At 38.5% G+C, this 26,571-nt stretch overlaps 1 protein-coding gene across 1 annotated transcript; it reads right to left on the bottom strand.

The window, feature by feature from the left end:
• Positions 1-6,143: 6,143 nt before the first annotated feature.
• On the bottom strand, positions 6,144-25,894 carry Cldn16 (claudin 16). The gene is made up of 5 exons (XM_036203222.1): positions 25,744-25,894; positions 15,390-15,492; positions 10,445-10,609; positions 7,137-7,328; positions 6,144-6,277 (listed from the first exon to the last, which is right to left on the bottom strand). The coding sequence occupies exons 1-5, from the start codon at positions 25,855-25,857 to the stop codon at positions 6,144-6,146; spliced, it is 708 nt and encodes a 235-aa protein (XP_036059115.1). The 5' UTR covers positions 25,858-25,894.
• Between the last annotated feature and the right edge of the window lie 677 nt (positions 25,895-26,571).

Raw genomic sequence — 26,571 nt, 5'->3', positions numbered from 1 at the left:
ATTCTTATTAGAAAAATTTAGAATAATACTACCTTCCTTTCTATGTATTTCTGTATTCTTATTTTTCTATTTTTTTTAAGCTGAAAGTTAACAGTCATTTTAGAATTTACACTCTTACCTTTGGAACCTGTCCTATTACTGTGAAGAGACACCATGATGAAGGTGACTGTCATAAAAGAGAAAGAATTCAACTGGGGCTTGTTTACATTTCAGAGTTAGTCCATTTTCACCTTGGTGGGGGCATAATGGGAAAATGGTGGCCCTCATGGCACAGGAACAGAAGCTGAGAACTATATCCTGATCCACAGACAAAGGAATCAAGACCAGTGTGGGCCTTTTGAAACCTCAAAGCCCACCCCTAATGACACACTGCCTCCAGCAAGGCCACACCTCTTCTTCCTTCTAAAATAGTGCTACTTCCTGGTGATTAAGCATTCACTTATGTAAGATTATAGGGGACGTAATTATCCAAACCACCACAGAACCACTCATTTTATTCTTTAAATAAGTTTATTAAAATATACTCATCCTGAAATCAAGCAGAAAACTTGAGTGCTTAAAGGAATAAATGGTTGAAAATTCTACTGCATTTAAAAAGAAACAGGACTGGCTAGGTGACTTGTTAGGTAAAAAACTTCCCACACAACTATGACAACATAAATTTGACCCCAAGAACCCACATAAATGTTGAAGGAGAGAGCTGACTCCATGAGATTAACCTCTGATCTTCACACATGGACAATGGGATGCCTCCTCCTCCAATGATAATAATGATGACAACGATGTTGATATTTAAAAATCAAACAACGGATTTTTTTTTTTTAGTTAATCTTGTATCCTGCCACATCACTTACTGAATGTACCAGGCTCTGGGGACTCCCCATGGGAGACCTTGACTTTTTGGAGATGGGAATGGAAGGTGGGTTGGGGGGGTAAGGGGGTAGGGAGGAGAAGGGGAATCTGTGATTGGTATATAAAACGATTTAAAAAATTCCTTAACAAAAAGAGACAAAAAAAAAAAAAAATCAAACAACTGCTCGTGTTTTCAAACAAAATAAAATGCCAATGTGTAGGAAGCATTTCTCTAGTGCAAACTGTATTCAGAGGCATTAACAATGGACCCTGAAAAAAATTTTCTCTTGTATTATACTCTAAGCAATCTATATGACATTAATATCAATAAGTAACACAAATGTGTAGATACATTGGCATGTGTGTGTTTGTGTACAATCAACTTTTTAAATAATACATTTAATTGAACAATGTCATCATCACATTGTAATTCAGATTATTGAAAATTTGAAGTTCACAATTCTACAAACAAGGAAATTAAAGGCAAAGGATATAAGAAGAAACTATGTGGTTGTATTGCACAATAAAAATTTATGGAAATTATCTTCTCTCAGCTACCAAACATGATTTTCAAAATTGAGTCAGTTGTTAACCACATTATAGAGCAATTATGCAGGATGTATATAAATAATAAGTCAGGAGTTTTACTCTATTATTGTTTCTTGATCTCAAACCTAATTATATAGTATGTAGTATGTTAGGTTTATTAAAACTATCATTCAATGAACTTGAGACTTACACACTTTTGTATATATGTTACAGTTTGAATAAAATAAAATATAAACAATTATTATGATAGGTAGGCTATAAAAAGGCTGAAGAGAATATCCCCAGAAAGTCAGAAATATTTAATTAGAACATGAAAAAATAATAGCTACCAAAGAAATATAAAGAGCTGGATCATGTTAAAATAATTTCAGTCAAAAGCACCATTCATAGAGTTAAAAAATAATGTGTTCTATTTGTGTTTTATATCTCTGAACAGGGCCTTATGTAAGAAATAAATGATAACTACCTAAAAATCAATAAGAAAAAAACAGAGAACACAATAGGAAAACTTGTAAACGCATTGAATATTAAACTCATTTTTATGATATCCAAATGACTAGTTAAACTTACACAGTATATAACAGTCCACTATCCACTAGGGAGATTATCACTACTAAAATGGAGTTTGCGAGCATGTTAATGCAGCAATGTCCAGTAACAAAATTCAAAGCCTAAACTAAAAATAAGCTATACAGCTACATGCAACTATGCAGATGTGTCTTACACTTCACAATATGAAAGAAAGAAGCTGGACAGGGTTGATAAAGTGACAACTGTTCAAAAACTGATAAAACTGATCAACTGTGTTTGAAACAGGATAGTCATTACTCCAGGAACCAAGAGAGTAAGGGCTGGAGAGCAGGAGCCAAACCTTGTGGAAGGATCGTCTCTTCTCTGACCCTTGATGGTTAACCTTGATTGAAAACTGGACCAGACTGAGAAGCACCAAGGTCATCATGAGGCCTGCCTCTGGCTGTGCCTATGAGGACTTTTCCTGAGCAGATTTATCAGGAGGGAAACCCTACCCCAAACCTGGCCAGGCTTATTGTAAAGGTGAGAATGGGGAAAGTCAGGTAGCACACTTTCCCCCTGCTTCTGGCTTCTTGGACCTGAGCTACTCTGCCCCAGCAGGCTTTCCACACAAGGATAGACTGAAGCTGAAAGTCACAATGAACCCTTCCTGAGTTTAAATATTTTCAGATACTCTGTCTCAGCAATAACAAAGTGACTGATACAGCATACGTCTGATTGCACAGGTAAATTCATGCTGTGACTAGGTGGCCACTGAGTATTCTTTTGTGCATATAACTTTAACAGTAACATTATTGGAAAAACTAATGATAAGATTGTAAATAGAAAACATTTGAGGTATCTGATGAAGCCTCTCCTAACCAAAGCACAATAATTTGGGAAATAAAATAACTAGAATGGATTCAATCAAAGAAACTCCGGGTCCCCAATGATATTTTAAAATGCATAGCACTGAAAACCTGTACACATCATTTTCAGCAGACAAAAGGACACACCTCTTTGTCCCCATGTCACCCTCACATGAGTATAGGCAAACTTCACTGTACAAGTGTCCCAATTTGGATGATGAGATGTTGGAAGGTCACTGGAGGCATGTCCCTGAGGATGTGTCCCTAGAGATGTGACTCTGGCATCTACATCTTGTCCTGGATTCTTCCTTCTATTTTTTGCTTTGTGATCAGGATGAAGGTTCTCTGTTCTGACATGCTTTCCCTATGAGGATGGACTAACATCTCTATAATACTGAGCAACACCAAAATAAACAATGCCTCCCTTGTTAATCTTTTCTCAGGTATTTGGATATAGTGAAAATAATACTAAATACACAGTATTTAAATAAAACATATTTTTGATTGTTTACATCTTCTTATGATGCATATATAATTGCATAATGGCAAAAGGCAAGTTTCAATATATGTGGGCAGGGAGGTAAACAACATTGCAGTTTTATCTCATCCTATCTTTTGTATTGTGGTGAGCAGCAACAATTAAATGCTAGAATTCAGTATATTAACTGTTTTCATGCATCAGCCTAAGAGCATCATGTGTGTGCACTTGGGTTTATGTTATCTTTTCTTTCTTGGCATTTTGAGTGACCACTCTGTCCCATTCATTCATAACTAATATCTGTTTTGCATCTGCTACTATTCAAGAAAACGTTTTATGCTTAGTTTTGCAATGTTTCATTAAACTATAGTGTACTAAGAATAAATATGTCAAATAACTTTCAAAAATCTCAAATATATTTTAATTACTAATACATTTTAATACTGATATATTTTTTTAAAACATTTTAATTAATAAAAAATTTGAAATAATTATGCATATAAATTATAACCAGTCTCTGAAATAGTCTCATACAAATGAAATCTTTGAAATTCAAAACCATTTATAATCTAGAGGACTATTTAATTTTCTTGTCTTTCCTTGGAAGAACTGTAAGATTCTTACTAGACTAGCTAAAGTGTGATAGATACTGTGACAAAATTAAAGTAGAATCAAAAATACAAGGTTGAAGGTCTGGAAAGACCACTTAGTGGCTAAGAACTCTTGCTGAGCATGAGGAGCTGCGTTTGGATCCGCAACACCCAAGTGAGAGATTGGGAGTGGTGTCACAAGCCTGTGTCCCCAGTGTGGGAGGTTGTGGTAGGAGGCAGAGATGGGAGGATTGATGAGGCTAGCTGGCCACCAGGCTCAGGTTCAGTGAGAGATCCTGTTTTAGTGCAGTAAGAGTGATGGAACTAATACCTTAGTTTCGTTTTCTCATGGTGCGATAAAGCATCCTAACCAAAGCAACTTAAGAAGTTTATTAGAGGGTTTATTTGGCTCCAAGTTCTAGGCTGCAGTTCATTACTGTAGGAAAATCAAGGGTGTAGGAACATGGAGTAGCTAGTCACATGCCATCTATAGTCAAGAGCAGAGGCCAATTAATTAGTGCATGTGGACTTAAGCTCACCTTGCTTTCTCAGCTCCTTTACAGTCCAGGAACCCCTGCTGAAGGAATGGTGTCACCCACAGTGAGTGGTCTTCCCATCTCAATTAAGATAGTCAAGATACCCTCAACAGACATGCCAACAGGCCAACCTACTCTACACTGTCCCTCCTTGAGACTCTCTTCCCATATGATTCTAATCTGTGTCAAATTAAGAATTAACACTATTACAACTGACATCTTCCTCTGGCCTCTGAAGAAACCTGTATACATGGTCACACAAGCATATACCCAAAACATTCCCAACTGACATTCGAAATTAAAAGCAAGTTAGAGAAAAAAAGCGCAAAAGGTTTGGAAATGTGTAGAATAATATCCACATTATGACCATGTAGATTTTTATGTGTCCGCCACAACATTAATGACATCTGTGAGGCAGGAGAATCTAGCTGTTCTTAGTAGTAAGATTAGATTATAATTACTCCAGAAGCAAACATTAAGAGGATACTCTGCGACATCTCCATGAATTCATCAAACACAGTAGTGTTTTCATTTTCATATTACTCTTAGTTTTCTGAGTTAGAAGCAATTGTTTGGGGTGGGCTTGCCCATAAACTCACAACTTCCTTTCTCTTTTCCCGAAGAATTAAATTTTAGTTTGTTTGACAGTTTTTAAGGTAGTATAAGAGTATTCACATTATCTGTTTGAATGAGAAGAAATTGGGAAAATTGATACTAAATTTTCTATCCTTTTAAAGAAATTTATGATTAAAAAATTCAATATATCATGTTATAAATATGCATACATCTCATTAAGAGCCTTCACTGACTCCTTTAAGTGTTTATGTTATTCTTTTTTATCTTTCTCAAAACGAACCTCATATATTTTATGAAGAATTTCTTCTGTAGATTGGAGGAACAACTTGAGAATATTAAAATCCACACATATTTTCTATGTTTTGTTACATACTAGATATTTAGCAGCTAGACTCTGAGCATCTGGCGATGAGTGGGCATCTTCACTGGTGAATTCTAATGTGGTACATTTTGGATGTTCAATCTATACGTGAATGACTCCCTGGTCAAGACATTATACAATAGAACATAATTTGGCAATATGTAGGCAGATTTGGGGTGCTATGAAAATTTTCCTCTGATCTCTTGCATTAGTGAGGAGAAATCGCCCTTGACTCCAACCTAGCATTTGCCATTGACATTTAGAATGTGGAAGGGAAGTTCCCATCTGCAGCTCCCACTGGAGGCTAGTATCTGAGGCTGGTATTTTCTGCTTCCATTTTAATAATATTTGAATATGTTAGATTCTGATATACAAGTTTAAATTTAGAACAATAACCTTCCTTCAAGTTATTGATGAATTCCCTGAGGATATAAAAATTGTGCTTTGAGTCAGGAACAGCTAAGAGCTCCTCGATCCTTTCAAAATTAGAACCTTGGACCTGTTTAAAATTGCCTTGTGTTTCTGAAGCATCATTTCACTTTAATATCACCACATGATAATCTCCAAAAGCAATACAGATATCTGAAACATATTTCTACATTCTATCAGCCTTAACTCAAAATATAGTGTGCCTGTTAGGGAACCGTAGAGAGATTCATAGAAGATGTGACAACAGAATCAAATATTTTGATTGACCCAGGAATTGAGTTGAATTTGAAATGTTAACAAAATGCTCCAAAATTGATGAGTTATTTTTATTAACTTGAACACATTGATTGATTAATTAAACAACATAAAGCATAGATTGACATTTGGCCGATTTTACACCCTGGTGTCTACAGCATACATTTTCGCTGTCTCTGTCCGAGGGGCCATATAGGATTTAGCCATGGAAGCACCTGCAGTGGAATACCGCTTCCTCATGGTATAAGGATAGTTCCTCTCAGGTCCAACATCTGTTTCAAAGAGATAAATGCAAAAAAATGAAAATAAATATGACCCAGTTAATTTTCAAAAACAAACAAACAAAAAAACTAGAGTAATTTTATATGCTATTCTCCAAAACAGACCAGGACACACATGCACAGACAAACACACTCTTGTGTACACACTACACACACAGACACATATACACTCATGCATGCACACACATACAAATATATACACACACATTCAAACACACAAAGACACATTCACACACATCCATATATATTCTCTCTCTTTTACACACACACATACACACACACACACACACACACACACACACACACACACACACGAGTCTCAGTTGAAATCATCTAGGAATCCTAAATCTCAGATGAAGTTCTGAGTATTTCAAACTGAAGTTATTTTTACATCAAAAACGTGGCTGAATAACATCCTTTGTTTTATGATGACAAGATAAAAGTATTTCAGGTAGATTTTTTAGAAAACTAATATCATATATTAAGTTGCTTACCAAAAAAAAAAAAAAAAAAAAAAAAAAAAAAAAAAAGTTGGTTGGCCCTCAAGCACGCTCTCCATTTAACCCTAAACATAAAATTTAATTGATTTAGTGAGGCTAGATGCATAACAATGATCATTTTACATGAACTACTGGTGCATGTTTGGATACTAGACAGAGTTGCAACTCTGGGTTTTCTTGGCTACTAATATCTACTACTGGGAAATAGACCTTGAATACTGCAATTCAGTTGTCTTTGAACAACTGAAACTGTGAAGGGTATCAGAGCCATTTGGTCTGATGAGATGTGTTTCTTTTGGATTGGGAAAGATAACCATAAAAGAGAAGCTCTTATTCTGCTTTGTCCTTACCTTTAAAGAGGTACAAACAGCAAGTGAGGAGGCCTCCAGCCAAAAAGCAACCCAAAGACCCAGCCATTCCAAGCCAGCAGGACCAGCCAAATTTATATTGGATCCCAAGAAATATATTGTGTATAATCAGAGAAGAACGCTCGACATAAACATCCACAGCATACCACACAGAACCAATGATTCCAGGAGCACCTGAAAGAGATGTGGGCAGGGGTAGGGTTCAAGAATATTGCAGAGCATTCTTCAGATTTAAGTCACAAGGACCTGCTTATTATTCAAAATACATGGTATTTTCTGAAGCAGTGATATTGCTACTGTGATTCATGAACAATTTGAGTTTGAACAGCTTCTACTGTTGCTGTTCAGTGTCTCTCTTCACAAAACAAATGGGCTAAGATAAAAAACACTCAGGGCATCTTATGTTGGAGAGGATGTGGAGTAAGGGGAACACTTCTCCACTGCTGGTGGGAGTGCTACTTTGGAAAGCAGTATGGTAACTTCTCAGAAAATTGGGAATCAATTTACCTCTAGACTCAAGGGATTCTCAATCATACCACAAGAACACTTGCTCAACTGTGTTCATAGCAGCATTATTCATAACAGCCAAAACCTAGAAACAACCTAGATGCCCCCCCCCACGCAACTGAAGAATGGATAAAGGAAATGTGGTACAATTACAGTGAAATGAAATAACACAATTCTCATCTGTTTGTGTAACTCTAAAATGATTGTTATGATTCTTTTTAAAAGTTTCCCATTTTCTCAAGTTATTTTTGTTCAGCCATGTATCACTTAACAGAGAAATTTGTGTGGTGGCATGCTATACACATGAGCTACATGTCATGCCTATGTGCACACACACATATACAAAAATATCACAGCTCATTGCTTCCAAGGCCACAGTGAAGAAATCAATTTTAAATTGAGGTCAATATCAGGAGAAAATAATGCAGTGAAGAAATGCAATAACCATGAGTGACAGAAGTCTGTTGTAGCAGGGTATGATTCTTTATAGAAAACATTTTTAAGTGGAAGGAGTACACTATAAAATAATTATAAAAATATACTAATTATATCAGCAGTTAACATACTGTGCATTATCATCAAGTAGCGTGTGCTATAGTTGTGTATGTTTTTCTGTGCCAACATTGCCACAAATATTTGAGAAATGCCTTATGCTGGGATGATATGACAGTTACTGCATTCCTAGGCAAAATGAATTATTAGTTCCATTATGCTCTCATGAGGCTCCCATCATATGTATGTCTTGTCCCTTAACAAAATGCTTTATGTGGCTTATGAGCATTTCATAAATGAAAATATTTAAAACAAAATTTGAAAACAGGAAACACAAATAATATAGAACATGTTTTCATTCTATGTTAATTTTCTTCTTTTTAAAATTTTTGCTTTTTGAGACAGGATTTCTCTACACAGCCCTCACTATCCTGGAACTCACCATGTAGATTAGGCTGGCCTCAAACTCACAGAAATCCACCTGCTTCTGAGAGCTGGGATTAAAGGTATACACCATCATACTCCAGGCCTTCTATGTTAATTTTCAATTGAAAGTACATTTGGTTAAAAAAAAATTCTGTTTCCAAGACTCTTGTCTGAAGCTCTTTTAGGTACATGGTCAACACCTTCATGTAAACTGTGTGGTCTCAGACACACAGTCAACACCCACATGTAATTATGTTGTCCAAGATATGCAATCAACACTCACATGTAACAATGCTATTCCAAATGATACACAACCAACACCCATACATAATCATGCTGCCCCAGATACACAATTAAAACTCTCATATAAACTGTGATGTCACAGATACACAGCCAAGACCCATGGATAACCTTGCTGTGCTACATGGTTGGTTTGTTTGTTTGTTTGTTTGTTTGTTTTATCAATTTTACATAAGCTAAAAAGGAGGGAACCTCAAGTATGAAAATGCCTTCATAAGATGTGATAGTGGAACGTTTTCCTAATTAGTGATTGATAGGGGAGGAGTCACCCTATGGTGGGTGGTGCTATATCTGGACTGCTGGTCCTGGGTTCTATAAGAAAGCAGGCTGTGCAAACCATGATGAGAAATCCAGTAAGCAGCACCCCTCCACAGCTTCTGCATCAGTTCTTACCTCCAGGTTCCAGCACTACTTGAGCTTCTGTCCTGACTTCCTTCCTTGATGGACTATGATATGGAAGTTTGAACCAGATAAGCCTTTTTCTCCCCATCTTACTTGTGGTCATGGTGTTTCAGCATAACAATAATAACCCTAACTACGAATCATGCTGTTCCAGATATAGAGTCAACACTCACATATAAACTGGGCTATCCCAGATACGGTCAACATCCACAGGTAAAGTGGGCTATCCCAGATATGCAGCCAATACCCACATGTAAACTGTATCTAATGCCGTTCAATTCAATGTGCTAGGGGCAGAGGGGGAGATAAATACATCCCATGTAAAACAAAACTGTCTTTCTTTTCTAATAATCGCTGTACCATATTCCACACCATGTCAAACTAGGGCAAGAAATCACATCCCTTTTACATTCCGACTAAAACCCACAGATTAGCCCCCTTAGCAACTGACTTGATTGAAATGATAGCAGAGCACAGGGTTCCACTATTCTAAGTAAGAACTGCATATCAAAGGCCAGATCTACAAGAGAAAGGTGACAAGTGGGAGGCAAAGCAATGAATTGAAAAGGGTGTTTTGAAAAAACGTTTGCCCTCTGAAAATGTGTCTTCCTGCCTGGAGAGTTGCTACTATCTATTTTTGGTATTATTTGGGTTTATGATTCTAATTGTTCATCCAAGCAATTCAAACACATAACCATTAGAAAAGGGTATGTTTCCATCACTTTCTACCATACTGTTACACTTACCAACTAATTTAGAAAGACCTTTTTGCAAACTTCAAAGCAGAACGTGTGCTTTAAAATTCTGTGTGTGTGGCAAACTAATTTGAGACAATGCTTTCAATCCTTAGTTAACTCGGGCCATTTAATTTGACCACATTTATTGTAATACCTACAAGGATTTTATTAAGTGACTTGAATTTTTGTTTTATCATTTTATGGAAAACAGAGTATCTAGTGAAGCCTTAAAATTTTTTCTAAAACAAACTTACATAGCATTAAGTCTGTTAAATAAATTCATGGGTATATATTAGAGCTGTACACTGTGAGGAGGCAGGTTATGGATAGAGTGCCTTAAATAAAGAGAAATGATAAATTCTGGTAGCACAACCCAAGAATGATCAGGGACTCACAGTCTCTGACTATAACAAACCAAGCCAGTACCTGCAATAAGCAATGTGGTCCCAGCTACAAAGCAGAGGCGGACTTTAATGCGCGGCTCGCCTGGTAGGAACTTCACACAGTCAAGACCAAGGAGCAGGGTGATAAATCCAAAGCCAGCAAGAATGTCTGCTGTAATCATCAGCGCCCGGGTTGCCACCAACTTCACTGAGAAAGCATGGAGAAGAGGAGACATGGTAACTCCCACAAGAACATCACAGAATATGAGAGTAGACACAGCAACAGAAGGCCACACACAGAATTCAGAACTCATACTTATATAGGCTTCAACATGAGTGCCTATAATTTCTCATGAAATTCAAAACTATCATGAAGCAGTAGCTATGGTGGGATCAAAACTCTGAGTGACAGTTACACAGACTTCTACACAAGAAGGGCTGGGGATATGGCTCAGAGACAGAACACTGTACTAGCACACAGTAGAACTTGTGTTTCATCCTAAATACTAAAAAGAAGGGAAATTATATCCCAAATAGAGTATGAACTACTGTTATGTTACCTGGATCATAGAAAAGATTAATGGATTTATTCCTTTCATTATATACTAATTATATTTTATGCATAATAATCTGGAACCTCCCCATATTTAAATATTTTTTTCCAGTGAGGAAATAAAATTCCGGCTAATGTTGTGGAAACACAGCCAATCTTCCCTGTTCAAAATGTTAAGATGTGTATGATATACCAGCAGGAGAAAAAAAAAATCAATGCATGTGTGGTAATATTTTATTTTTGCTCTAATAAATAAAGGTTGCCTGGAGATAAGAGGAAAAAACCAGCCATTATAAGTAAACACAAAAGTTAGGCAGTGGTAGCACATGCCTTTAATCCTATCACTTGGGATGCAGGGATCTGTCTGGATCTCTGTGAGTTCAAGGCCACACTGGGGAACAGAGCCAAGCATGGTGATACACGCCTTTAATCCCAACACCAATCACAGAGGTCTGGATGTCTGTACAGACAGGAAGGGACAGAGCTGGGCAGGTGGAGGAAGTGATGTAGCTGGGCTGAGAGAGAGCCAATGAGAGAACAGAACAGAAAGGAATAAAGATGTGGATATACAGCAAGTCACGCTCTCTTTGGAAGCTTCAGAGTTGGTGAGGTGAGATTAGCTGTGGCTTTCCCTCTTTCCCCAATCTCTCAGGTTTTCACCGCTATATCTGGCTTCATGTTTTTTATTTAATAAGACCATTTAACAATTCGTCTACTTGCACGAAATTTCCTCTTACCTTATCAACAGGTGAGTAGACTCTATATATGTCCGTTTATTTTTATTGTGATGATCCCTACTAACTGTCAACATGACAGGATCTGGGATTGCCTAGGAGACAAGCCTCCAGACACATGACTGAGGGATTACTTTGTCTCTAGGCCTGTCTGCAAAGGATTCATCAGTGAGGTTAACTGGGATGGAAAATGCCCATCTGGAAAGTGTACAACACTGTTTCCCAGGTTTGGGTCATGGGCTATATAAAAAGGATGGAGTGAACTGACCTCAAGTGTCTACCCTCCTCTGCATCTCAACTGTGAGTGTGATGGGACCAGCTGCCTCAAGTCCCTGTTTCCTTGACTTCCCTGCCTCAAAAATAAAAGAAAGATGAAGAATATTAAGCTTTATGAGATTGATTGATTTACTTTCCTTAATTTTAGTACACCTTCTTGATTATCTCTGGCAGAGATGAGTGGGCCCCCTTCTGAGAAAACTTTGCCCCACCAAAGGGCGTTAATGCCATTAGGCTGACATAGTCTGATTTTATCCATATCTACATGGTCCCCAGTTTCCTCTTCCTCTGGAGACTCTTCCACATTCTGTTCCATACAGAGGGTCTTTGTGAAGCTCTAGGATTTGAGCCAATGGTCAGCCTGGTCCCATGAGGGCAGACCTGCAAGTAAAATGTTCATGCTAGCCATGGAAGAATTTCATTTGGAGGGGTTTGAGTTCTAGCTACCAAACAGAGTTACCTTTCCTATTTAGGGTTGCTCCACCTATTTTTGTGAAGTGAAGCTCCATAGGACAAATGTCCATCTTGAGTCACACACCCTAGCTATACAGGGCAAATTGCAGGAGTTATCTAACTCAATTCTATGAATTTAGGATAAAATAAGGAGAAATCTCTACTCATCATAGATAGCGTCCTAACCAATAGAATATAGAGATGTTATTTTTCTAGAACACATCTTTGTCATTGCTATCTTTAAACATAGGGCAATATTTAAATAAAAGTGAAAGTTCTTTAACTTTTGAAAACAAGCAAGAACAAAGGGCAGACATGAGATAGCACAGGCAAAGCATAAAAAGTAGCATATTAAAATGTCAACAGTCATTTTCCTCAAGAAAAGTTCTAGGTATTCTTCTACCACTGTGTGTACTAGCATTTAAAAATTTTAATTTGTTATTGTCTTCCAAGACGCACAAGATGTCTCATCAGATAAAGGGGTTTGTTTCCCAGCCTGAAGACCTGAGTTCAAACCCTGAAACCCAGAAAGAAGAAATGAACTAACTCTCTGACCTGCATGACACCATGGCATGTTCATGCCCCCAGCCCCAACCCACACAAATAAGTAAGTAAATAAATAAGTGAATAACATGATAAATAAATAATTAATAAAAATAAATAAAGATGTTTGTCTCATTGGTTTTATCTACACATTTCCTTTTTGGAATAGGTTGAAAGCTTGGCCATTCCCTTGGCCATCAAATCATGTTGGTTATTTGTGTGTGTGTGTGTGTGTGTGTGTGTGTGTGTGTGTGTGTGTGTGTGTGTGTATGTGTGTAGACAGAACTAACTGAATATAGGGAGGAAATGGGAGATTCTTAAAACTTTTTTTTTGAGCTGAGGATCGAACCCAGGGCTTCATGCTTGCTAGGCAAGTGCTCTACCACTGAGCTAAATCCCCAACCCTCTTAAAACTTTTTTAAGTTCATCCTGAGTGAGGTAACCCAGAATCAGAAAGACAGACATAGTATGTACTCACTCATAAGTGGATATTAGATGTAAACCAAAGGATAATCAGACTACAATCCATAGCTCCAGAGAAGCCAGGAAATAAGGAGGACCCTAAGAGGGACACATGGATCACCTTGGGAAGGGGAAACAGATGAGATCTCCTTGACTAAACTGGGGACAAGGGGGGCAATAGAAGGGATGGGATGGGGGATGAAAACATGAAGGAACGGGATCGTTGAGCTGGGGAAAGGATGGAGTGAGAGAGCAATGAAAGAGATATCTTGATAGAGCTTGATGTTATAGGGTACAGGAAAAATCTAGTGCTAGGGAAATTCCCATGAATCCACAAAGACAATCCCAGATTTGACTACTAGCAATAGTGGAGAGGGTGCCTGAACTGGCCTACCCCAATAATCAGATTGGTGAATATCCTAATGGTAACCATAGAGCCTTTATCCAGTGACTGATGGAAGCAGATGCAGAGATCCACAGTCAAACACCAGTCCAAGCTCCAGGAATCCATTCAACGAAAGGGAAGAAGGATCATGTGAGCAAGCAGGGGTCAAGTTCATGGTCAGGAAATCTACAGAGTGAAATGAACCAAGCTTGTAGGAACTCATGAACTTTAGACCAACAGCTGTGGAACCTAGATAGGACTGGACTAGGCCCTCTGCATACAGGAGACAGTTGTGTAACATGGTCTGTTTGAGGGTCCCCTGGTAGTGGGATCAGAATCTATCGCTGGTGCATGAGTTGGCTTTCTGGAGCCCATTACCTATGGTTGGATGCCTTGCTCATCTTAAATACAGTGGGGAGGGGCTCAGTCCTGCTTCAACTGAATGTCTCAGGCTTTACTGACTCCCCCTGGGAGGCCTTACCCTTTTGGAGGCAGGGATGTGGGCTGGATGGGGATGGGGAGGTTGGGAGGAGTGGAAGTAGGAGAGGGGGAATCTACAATTGGTATGTAAAATGAATAAAAAATTACTTAAAAAATCTAAAAGAAACATTTTCTAAACAAAAATTTAATAAAAGGCTTTATAAATTATGGCAAGAATATTTCAGACACCTAACTTCAAAAATACAGATGAAGATTTTTTTTTTTTTTGAAGATTGCTCTGTGTAAGTGTTTTGTTGTTTTGTTTTCTGGACAGATGTCTAAGGAAAACGAGCATTGCACAGGACCCACTTTTCATGGGGCACTACCACCCATCATTGGCTTTGAAAGGCACTAATGGCACTTGCCTTTATTAGCAGGACTGGTATTTCTTGGCATGGTTCAAAGTTCTAAGTAAATAAGTCAATGCCTTGGAGAAGGATTGAGGCCATCAACAATGGATTGTTAATTTAAAGATTGCTTTATTTATAAGAACATGACCTTGTAAATATCGAGGTAGGATTCAGAGCTAAAAGAAAGTTGAAAGAATCGACTCCAACACCGAGGGTGATTATCCCTCACATCTACTGGTATTCTCATGTCCTGATCTCATATCCTGTCTCTCTTTGACTCTCTCTCTCTCTCTCTCTGCATCTGGCACTCTATTTTAGCAAATTACAAAAAGAAAATCCAATAAATTTTCCACTTGAGCTAAGTCATAGTTGTAACACATCTATGAATGCTATTCATCTACCTTGTCAATTCCAATGATAAAATCACAACACCCAAAGGATAAGTTCCAATTACTGAAATATTTACTATAAGCCCACTATATATAAGGTATTGTGTCAGGTTCCTTGTTACATAGATGAGACAAATATTTTTACTATAAAGGGATTTACAAAATCAGGGGGGAAGATGAAATATGATAAACATGTTTCAATTCACATTTCAACATTTCAAAAATGATATCAATTTCTAATTGCCAGTATTTCAAATTAAAGCATCAATACCATACAGCAGTAAACAAAACAAATAGAAATTTGAGCTCAGTATCCCTTGGCATACCCTTTCTGGCAAACAGGAAGGTTTACAGTGTACATACAGGGGTGTTCTGCATATATGGAGTCATACTCGTCACAGGTTCGAATTCCATCAAAAGCATTGGTGACACACTCCCACCAGAGGCCTCGGCATTTTGTGCTCACCTGGAGGTGAGAAAAGACACTGTGTGAAACAATTTATGAAGCCAACTTCATTTCCTCTTGGTCAAATAGGAACTCAGCTATCATATTTGCTAGCAAAGTACAGTGATTACAGGCATGATTAGAATTCTATGTGTATAAAGTAATGCACATTAGAATTAGTTTCCCTTAAACAATGACAATTAAAGGCTTTCTGAGCCAAGAAATGAATTTACTTCCTGTCTGGAGGGGGCATGTGGAGAAATAAGTCAAGGCTGAAAGGAATAAAACCAGAACTAAATATATTCTTCTGTCTTTGAGTCATGCTTTAACATAAAGACAATCCATTTCACTTCCATGTCCTAACATTTACTCATAAATAAATCTATAAAACAATAGATGGTGATGGTAATGTCTCAAGTCTATCAGCAATGCACATTAATTCATCTTCATTACAGACATTGACTTTCAGGAAGAAAGATGCTGTTTTATATGAGGTTCATAAATTTAAAATTAGTAAAGAAAACCAATAAAGGAAAAAAGGCAGCAATAAATGACTAAGAATCTCTGATCATCTTCCTGCCTACTGTACTGACATATTACAAATGTTGAAGCTATGGCATGAATATGAAAGAACTGAGAATCAACCTAATAAAATTTGACAGTTGTAAACTACTTTTACTTGGAATTGGCCTGTAGATGACAATGTCCACTTAGAGCTAAATGGTCCCATGCCCTGAGTTTTCTAATCTTTTATTGGTGGACTGGAATTCACCATAAACTTTTTAAAAACAGTGGTAAACATCTCAGCAGACAGCGGTTTCAAGTGTTCTTGACAGAGTCATGAATATGGAGCAGAGACAATATGATTGTTTCTTCAGACTCAATAACATATGCTATTACCTTGGAAATCTAAAGCTAGCCTAGAAAACTTGTAGCGTTACTGTGGAAAGTCACACTTTACACCCCATCCCCAAAGAATAAATAACATAGTAGGCTGGGTAAACAGCCACAAAGGGAGAGGTGTTGAAATGGTACCCATAGGAGGGAGAGACAGAAAAACATTTTTCAAAAAAGAAAACCACATTAACATGAGCATAGTAACATAGCAACTCTGAAACTCTCACACATGTTCTGCTTGGGGCTTGATAAAACTCTATGGATACTCTCATTATTGCTTTTTGTGTGAAATACTTACAATTGGTAATGATTAACAATCATATTGAGTCTATACTTTAAAGAATCTGCTATTGAAATACATTATCATGTCACTTGTTTCTTAAATAGAATTAATAAGATATTATCATCCATTCACAAATAAGGAAATGGAGGCATGGGGAAGGAAAAATACTGGAACAGCACAGTCAATAATAATGCAGAGATAAAACTCCAACTGAACTGTAGGTGTGTGTGTTCCCAAGCTTTGCTTGTGGTGTGCTTACAACCCATTTTTAAAAAACCTATTTCAAGCTAAGGTATCCAGTACTTGGTACTTGAGTGTTGGAAGACAGCCTCTGGTGAAGTGGCCCTAACTTGATTCTCATGCGAAGGCTCTCGTTCTTCAAATCACTACTTTGGCAGGATGTCCCTATGGTAATGCTCTTGATTTTATGGATGATAACCTGACCTAGAGAGACACAGAGGTCAAAGCTCTAAAGAAGAAAAATCCATCTTGTACAACCTGACACAATGATTTCTAAAGGAAAGTTATGCACATATACACATATATGAGCATAAGCTTGAAACACAGACTGACCCTTTTAATAGCTATGTTGTAACCTTGGGCAAGATCTTCCATTTTTTAATTTCAATTTCCTCACCTGTATATGGGAGATAATAATAGGGTGATTAAAAGTATTAAAAGTCACTGATACAGAGGATAAATTATTAGCTCAAATGAAAATGATGGCAAATTTCTAAACACCATGAATTAAGTAGAGGCTATATAGAGTTTCACTAAAAATGATGACAGTGAAGAAAGTTAGACATAATAGAATGAATGACAGCCTTCTAAAAGGTTCAACCAGTCCATGACTATGGCCCTGTTTGCAGATACAATCAACTTAAAGGCCTGAAAAGAAGACACCGTGCTGGGTTGTACAGATGGATCCTGAACTAATGGATAATGGTGTCCTTATCATATGTCCACAAATGAAAGGCACAGGCAGAAGGGGAAGGAGGCCACAGAGGAGGCCACAGGAACACGGCAGTGATGGGAGTCACATTATAGTCACAAGTCACAGACAACTCAGAGCCACTAGAATCTGGAAATATCCAGAGCAAGTCTCCCTGGAGCATCAGAGGCAACAAATGGAGCCTTGCAAAGATCATGGTTTTAAAGTTTGGGCATTCAGGACTATGAGAGAATAATTTCTTTAAGGTCATTTATGATGGCGGCCTCAGAAAACTCATACAGTCAGAGTACATACTGACTCACTAGCCTGGGAAGGAAAGCAGGCCTTGGTAGTCTGTATCCTCAGCCTCTCATCTCACAGATTCAGTTTATCCTAACTTGAATGGTACACTATGGATATGAAGGCATTGCTCTGTGATCAAACAGTGAATTTTCACATTTCCCTACTGTCTAAATCATCCGAGAAAACATTCATGCTATAATATACATGATCACTCCTGCTACACATGATGTAACTCACACAAGCCTTAATAATAAGGGTATTTAGCTATAATCCAGTACAGGTGTCAATTTCAAGGCTATTGATCATTTACCTGCCATGACCATATTTCGAAAAGCAATGAGGTCATTAGAAGAAACAAGGAATCCAATTCATTAGGTATTAATGCTCAGGGGCATACTGTTAAATCGCTTGGTATTCACACTCAGCTAAGATATGTGAGAATAGTGGCTGTAATTAACTAAACTTGTGTTAATACAGCACTTACTGCAGACGCCCTTAAAGGTGCCTTTGTGCACAAAATACAAGGTTAAAAGATTTTTATGTTATCATTTTAGGAAAGCCCTCCTGGTATAGTCTATCACTTTCAGCCAGCCTCACTGGCTGTGATAAAATGGCTTATTTAACTGTTTTACAAGGTAAGTCAACGGAAATTCTTGAAAGCCTTAAAATAAGGTTCTTTAAAGGCTAACTAGTGCTTAAATAGTGTAGCTAACCTTTCTTAAAGGGCAAAAACTATAAAATTGGAACTAATCATTTTAATTTCACAGGGTCATTTGAAATAGGAAATTCTAATTTTGAGCTTACTCCTTTTAACATACGATCGATGTGTTTATAAATAACACAGCCAGCAATGCTGAAGGGATTGATGCTTCAAGTGACGTCATTGCTCCCGAGAGTGAGATGTGGATCATTTCCCACACAAAGAGATGAAGTTTTGCAAAGCATCAGGAAAGCAGAAGCCACAGCACATCTCCCGACTGCTTGTTAATACTCAAAGTGGAGAGATGCCACAGACAGCCCAGACACCTGGCTTCCCTTGCTCACTTGGTTAGCTTTGTCTCCTGGCCGGCCACCTTGTGGATGGCAACATTTAGCAAGAGTGGATGGCTGCTTGCATCTAAGTAAGGTTGTTCTTATCATGTCCCTGCAAATTCCATTTTACTCATGGACAGTAGCTGCCTGGTTCCTCAGTACATTGAACAATTCAAACTTGGTCTGTAATAAAAATGAAGCTCCTTGTTATCAACTTGTCAAATTTCTACCTGGAATTCAAGCCCCACCCCCTTCAAAGACATTCCTTCTTCTATAAGGCACCCCTCTATGCTCTTTCTAGCTGGAGTTTCTCTCTTTCTACTCTGTGATTCCCCAGGAATTTTTCTACAATGTCATATTCTAATCTGTATCACTGAATGCTTGTCATGTTCTAATTGGCATGTCAACTAATGCTGGGAATACAGCAACATCAGCGTAGATGTGACTCCTTATTTCAAGGATCTTGTTATCCCCCTTCTTGGTATATAACAGATGCTCAATAGATATTAACTGGAGAAAAAGTCTGTTGATTATTGTCAACCCACATAAATGCATATACACTCTGCTTTGAGATCTGAAGTGCAAAGTGGCCAACACTACACTGTGCACTTCTTGCTTCTTATGTACATACATTCAGTTTTTAATTCATCTTTTTCTTTTCGTTTGATGCAACAGAGACTCAGTTAGTTAGCCCAAGCTGTCCTGGAACTTGCAGCCATCCTCCTATCTCAAACTCTTGAGTTCTGGAATTACAAGGATGGACCACCATGCCTGGCTTCATGTGTGCTTTTAAGCATAATCAACAAACTATAACAGTTAAGTTCATGAGATGAAAAACATTCTAACTGGAGATTTACACTGACTTAGTGTTTCTCTAAAAACCCTTAGAAATCATATCAGTGAAGACTCTTCTCAGTGAACTATAGTGTCATAAACTAGTTCCTTAATTCTGAGTTGGCTATTGAGAATGTCGAGGCAGTTGTCCTTTAGGGATTCTGTCCTATGGCACAGGCTGCCAGAACCCTTCATCACTGAATGACTTGACACACACACACACACACCCAGAACCTACGAAAACACTTAGATTTTGATATAATGCTCTTGTTGCATGCATTAGAATGTTGTCTTAAAAAGCATGCTCAGTGTAAGAGGTCACAAATTATATTTCAATAACAAAAGAGTTTTTCCCTTTCTATATAAAATTTTCTCTCTTTAAAGAATCAAGCAGAAAAGCCTCATAATTTAGGCCAAATCCACTTTTTTAATCAGCCTCATTAAACAGCCTCTAGGAATAGATCTTTAGCTCTTAGAAAACAAAATGTTTTTACTAAAATGATGGACCAAATGCATGTATTAATTCTTTAAATTGTAGCAAGGTATAAGACCTTGCTTTTAAAAATATAGTTGCTTCACTATAGACATAGTTCTTACTTAGGGTTCAATGTCAATTTTCAAAGATCATCTTTTGGGGGCTGGAGAGGTTGCTCAGCAGTTAAGAACACTGGCTGCTCTTCCAGAGGACCCAGGTTCAACTCCCAGCACCTACATGGCAGCTTACAACCATCTGTAACTCCAAGATCTGACACCCTCACACAGATATACATGCAGGCAAAACACCAATGCACATAAAATAAAAGTAAATAAATTATTTTGTTAAATCATCTTTCATTTTTCATTCATTCTCTCAGCAATATGCTACATTTTGTAGCACACTCTTCCTGAGTTCATGTGTACAAATGCTTCCTAAGTTCATGTGAACCTCAGTGCAGTAGGAAATTATAAGCTGCATAGGAGTTCATGCAATTTCAAACATCTGTTAAAAGAACTTAAAATAAAACAGGAGGCAAAGCAGTATATAAATAATCAGAGCACATACTACATATAATAATTTTAATACATACTTTATGTCTGGAAGAATTATAGCATCAGTAAGGCAAATAGGAATCCCAGGAGAAAACCTGATTATGAGGGTAAAATAAATTCTAATGTGAACAACCTTCTTTTCAAGTAATAAAAGTTTAATCATAACGGTGCTCAGAGTATAGCAATTCCCAGGAAATAATTAACAAAAAATTAACTGGAAATTGAATCACCCTACGAAAACATTTTTTCCTCCTTCTAATAATGGAGAGACCAGCAACTTTCTTAAGAAAGTGTTGTTTCTACTCCTGCAAGATAATAAATAACTACACATCCTGCAAGACAGTTAGCATCATAATAATGTGATTAATCCTCCTAACCCTTTTTATTGTAAGCATTCACTGGTAGACGGATAGCTTCTGCTATGGGACCCTATTGTCTGCCTTGCTCCTCAAGTTAAGCAATAATCAGTCATAAGTATAAAGCTGGGCAAATCACTGCCCAGAGAACAAACAACATTCCTCTGAGAGGATCAATAGCAGAAATGAGGCCAGAACTTCATTCTTCAATCTCTCAGTTCAGGGAGCATTACAAAAAATGTCATCTCCTCCCCCAGAACAAAACAAAACAATGAACTCTAAATTAATCATAATATATCTGATGCTTATTGGCTGATCCGTGTTTACCTGGTGCTGTGGTAAATACTTTGTAATGCAGAGGCTCATTTAACCCTCACAAGAAGCTATGTCAGAGGAGTTACCATTCTCCTGATAGGGGAGACAAATGAAATTTAACCCAGGTACCTCTGGCATTGGGTGTAGTCTATATACTTCCCCACTGACAAACTGTTTCTACCACCATGCTAAGCTAAGCCGGGGAAAAAGTTATGATGTTGGAGGGAGCATGCTCCATAACTTCAGTATAGAAACTCATATTTCCATTTGACCACTGGGTGAGTGTTTCCATAATCCTGCCAGTGACCCTAAGCTCTTAAGGTGGATTTCAACCTTGGCTTCTTTCTCTCTATAACCTTCTTTAGCTTAGGCAGTCAATCACCAACCCTACCCATCTGAAATAGTTTCCCACACCTTTCTACATCTTTCTACACTTACTACCATTATTGTTCACACAACTTTTGTTTTCCTCCTGATTTATGCAAACATTCTCTAAATGGTCTCTTTATAGCTTGTTTTGCCCCCTTGAAACATCTACCAGGAGCAGCCAGAAAGCCTCATATTTCAAAAAGACGTGTGTATTTGCCTACAGTAAGGCACTCTTGCCTATGGGATCAGACCTATATTTTGCATAACACTTTAAACCTTTGATTACCTAGCCCCATAATTTCCTGTCTACATCAGAAAATATGTACAACACCACAAACATACAGCACTACCACACCTATAGCTCTGTACATTCCATTTATTTAGTTAGAACACTCTCTCCTTCAGTTCAGTGACTTGCTTTTTCAGCCCTACTTTAGAGGTAACTTCTCAGAAGACTCCTCCTCTGAGTATCCAAAACAAAAGCATAATATTCACTCACGGCTGCTTATCCTCAGGCATAGCACCTGTCACACCAAACTGGAACTGTGTGTTCACCAATTCATATCCTTCACTACACTGAGAATCACCCTCATATGCTTTAGAGTGCACAATCCGCATAACCAGGGACCCACTCCAATGACAGCCATATTGTAGATGCTAAGGAATATTTGTGGGGCAAGAGGAGATAGGATTAACATAAAGAGGAAAGGAGAGAAGGAGATGAGAGGGAAGGATAAAAAACAAAGGAGGTGAGGGAAAGAAGGAGGAGGGAGAAAGAAGTCAAAGGATGCAGGGGAGTTGTTGAAGACCAGGGTGTGGTAAGGTAGGGATGAGAAATGAGTATATAGAATAGAGTGAAGTGACAGAATATTCATACTAAACTCCCAATGGAGGTTCTGTTGTTGATGTTATTGTTGTTTTTCCTAAGGAAGCTCTGCATATCTTTGGTCCCTTAATAACTAACCATTGCTCAGGGGTTGCAGACAGTTGGGGCATTCTGATGCTAAAGAGAAAGGTGACAAAAGGGACCACTGAATTTAACTCCATCTTACCTTTGAGGAAAGAGAACTGAAGACAAAGGCCGTGTTTCACCTGAGAGAAGGCAGTTAACGTGGGCTAAGAGCTGAGTGACTAAAGGCTTGAAAAACCTTCAGCCCAGTTCTCTTCAGCACCCAACTCTTCCCAGGAACAATAGACTTAGGGTTATAGTGAGGGCAGGACAGCAGCTCAGCCCATTGTTTAGGGACCTGCCCACTGTTCTTCCTGGGTGCTGTTTCTTTTGTCCGAATGTTTTTATTGAATACAAAGAATTTCACCCTTCAAGGCAAGTGCATCATAGTAAAACCAAAGAATATCTTTCCTTGTGCCTTTCTTTCTGCCTCTAGCTTTGAGTTATATTCTTTTACTAGCCCAGAGCTCTCCCTCATTCTGTATTTGTACCACACTGGCCTGTCATCCAAAGCCCCTGCTGCCATTTCTATGCTTTGAAATCGCATCGTTTGGAGGCTTACGTTGAGAGCGCATTCTTCCGCAAGACCCATTTCAGTACGCCTAATGGGGAAGGACAGCTTGGTCATGTCTGCTCCGATGGTATTCTGCTCATTTACTCCTCAAATATGAACTGATCTGTGTCATTTGTTATAGTTCATGCTTATCTTTTTTTCCACCTGCACTCAGCATCCCTTCATGAAAGGCAAGATGCATTCCTGCCTTATCATTGCCTCCTTCAGTATCATGGGCACTGCACTTCTTCATGACATACAATTTATGTAGTTGCTGACTTGAACTGAACCATAGAATCAATTTTCCAACCCACATGTTTATACTAACAAGGCCATGATCCAGAATACTTCTTCTGCCGCTTCAAATGTTTTTATCTACATATTTTTATTGCACTTACATTCTCTCCCAACAATTGTTTAAGGAAGGTAAAATGTTAGTGTGGGCTAGTGGTGATTAAGTAAAAGACAGAGAATAGCCTAAATGGGCCAATGATGATCAGGACCTTCAGACTTTTGCACCAAATATCAAATTTTGTCCCGACTAATTAAAGAAATTATTAAGAGAGATTGATGTCTCTTTAAAAGTATTGATAGATGGAGATTATAAAAAGAAAATTGGAGGCTAGTGTGGACGGGTTAGTTTCCACATGCAGGCTCTATGGACAACACATTTCATTGAGAGGAAACAGAAAAGAAGGTAAGAAATATCAACTTTTCCAAGGTTAGGATTTACTTAGTGAATAATCTGGGCTGCTCATCTCATTCCTTTGAAATGGTGGATTTTCTTGTGCAATGTGGAGGGCAAATTGATTGACAAGCTACAGTAAAAGGGAGATGCTGCTTCCACGCCAGTGTCCTGCCTCCCTTTCAGCAAGCCTGGCTCTTCTTCAGACTCTATTTCTCAACGGAGAAGGTTAACAACTTTCTCGCTCAGAGCAATAAGACTTTCAAACTGCTTCAGAAAATATTTAATCAATGGCTTTGAATGGGGTTTTACATATTTTAAAAACATTTTTATAAACTTAATTTAAAGTATACGCAAGTGCAACATATTTTCCTATTGATCACCAATGACTGGCAGCCTGAATAATGACAAACTAACAGTAGCAGAGTGTTAGATCTACACTTTGCCCTGAGCACTATCCAAAGGGCATATTTTTTTCTTCATTACTGTGCAAAAGAATTGCATCCCTGGATTCACTGCAAAGCAGACAACCCAGAGGACTTCAATTTTGTAACAGCATTAAGGAGGCATTTACAACTTCACTGGTTTTGAAATGTCACATAGAAATCAGAAGAAATTTAAACACACACACACACACACACACACACAATGAAAAAGATTCCACAATAAAATTTTTTAAATGTGATTTTCACTTCTAACTCCAGCTTAAGAGTATAATAAACAGAATTCAAATAAAAACATGTCAGCTCCCCCCGGATCTTCCTTAGCCTTCATAGACGTGACACCAGAGCATTGGTGGGTGTAGACCATTCCCCCAAGATACACAGAAAAGAAAAGATGGATTAACCTCTCCCTCTTCTGAGTTCCTCACTCCATAATATTTGTCTGACCTGCATTTTTCTCAGTCCCACCAAGGAAGATCTGAATTTTGAAGATCTGATTTTGTTCAGCTCTGCCTTGCTCATATCCCTACTATACCACAGTAAAAACTTCTGAACTTTGCTTTCTACAATTTTTTTCAGTGAGAAAAAAAAAATCAAATTCCCAAGGGTAAGTTCACCCAGTTATCTCACCCTAAGCAGTAGCAGCTTTGATGTAACCATGTTTAAGAGTGGAGTTCTTCAGTCCACAGCTGTTCCTGAATGCTGAGAGGCACTGGGAAGACTTTTCCCCATGTTTTCTCCTGCTTAAAGTAACTTGTCCCCATACTGCATCAGCTAAGTGATTTTAGACACCTTGAGTTTCTTTCCCAAAGAGCTGGGATTACTTTCTCTCTTTCAGAAAGTCTTGCACAGAGTTCACTGGCTCAACACCTGAGATAATTACCTTTGGAATGGCTCTCACAGGACTCTGAATTCTGCTATCAAGGTTGACATATTTATCTTAGAAAAAAAAGACTGGGACTGTCCCGATGCATGGCTTGCTATATAGAAAAGGGGAGGGATGGAGGATCCTGTGGCAGACATTATATAATTATACTTGTGAAAATGCACCCTTAGAAAAACAGATGGATTATTTAATTACTTCATCTGTGAAATGGGACAACAGTACTTACAGTATAACCACTTAGCATTAGGGTTAAATAAGCTAACTGTGTCAAGATTCATTAAGGATCAGTTTACCCTTGCTGTCTTGTCTCTCTTTGCTCGCATTAATCCTATGAAACACACTGGTTTGGGTTTGGCAGTAAGGCTGACAGGAATTTTAGGTCAAAATCGAGGTTACTGGCTTCTTACCTCTAGCGAGTCATCAGCATTTACCATCCAGCAGTCTGTCCAGGTGGCCACAATCAAAAACCCGGTGGAGAAAAGAGCCAAGAAACAGGCAACATACTGAAGAAGATCCCTCATGGCCGCTAGCAACCCGAGAAGAGACACATGGGCAGATGCCAGCCCAGCTGGAATGCTATTGGCTTCTGATGCTGTTGGCCTCTGATGCCGGTCCCTGGGGACAACAGTGCCCAGTCTCTTACTGTTCCTCACACCCTTCTTGCAGGCACCTTAAACTGCAGAAAGACTTGTACAAACAGGCTGTAATCGAGCGAGGGTCCTGGAGGTCACTATCCAGCAGCCAGGCTCCCAATCAGAAGCCAGGGCAGGGGAAGAGCTGAGAACATTGTGGTGCATGGGAGATGGAGCCCTGGCTGTGGGCTAACGGGAACCTATGGTCACAGAGGCCTGTGGCTGTGCCAAGATGGAGGACGGAGGAAGGATCCCAGGCAGGGTTGGAGCCTGTAAACTGATCTTTCTTAGGCCCTTAGGAGAGGGAGCTGTTCTCCTCCCCCTTGGAAGGTGGCTGTACGGTTGACTGATTGCGATTTTATTGTTAGACTATTTTAATATCCCCCAACTACCTTAGACAGACAAGCCAGCAGTGAAATTATGCTAAGAAGGTACTAGCTCAAGCAAGTTCACATTCCAAAGTGTTGGGCAGAACACTTGGCAGGAGGCAGGGCCAAGGACCCTAACCTTTCAGGTCAGGGCTGGGAACAAATGTGCACATGTGAGTTATTGTTTTATCTTTAAATAAAAACTCAAGCACCTACCCTCAAATCGCAAAAAGTA

Source organism: Onychomys torridus, chromosome 12, assembly GCF_903995425.1.
Source record: "Onychomys torridus chromosome 12, mOncTor1.1, whole genome shotgun sequence".
NCBI lineage: Eukaryota > Metazoa > Chordata > Mammalia > Rodentia > Cricetidae > Onychomys > Onychomys torridus.
The sequence above is the reverse complement of the archived record's forward strand: the minus strand, read 5'-3'. Positions and strand labels throughout refer to the sequence as shown.

Bases quoted from the DNA above. Each gene is read 5' to 3' on its own strand.
- Cldn16 (XM_036203222.1), bottom strand. From the start codon at position 25,857: ATGAGGGATCTTCTTCAGTATGTTGCCTGTTTCTTGGCTCTTTTCTCC. The intron at 10,610-15,389 runs GTATGTACACTG...ATGCTTTCTCAG, and splicing joins CATATATGCAGAACACCCCT to TGAAGTTGGTGGCAACCCGG. The intron at 7,329-10,444 runs GTACTGGCTTGG...CATCTCTTTCAG, and splicing joins GACCACATTGCTTATTGCAG to GTGCTCCTGGAATCATTGGT.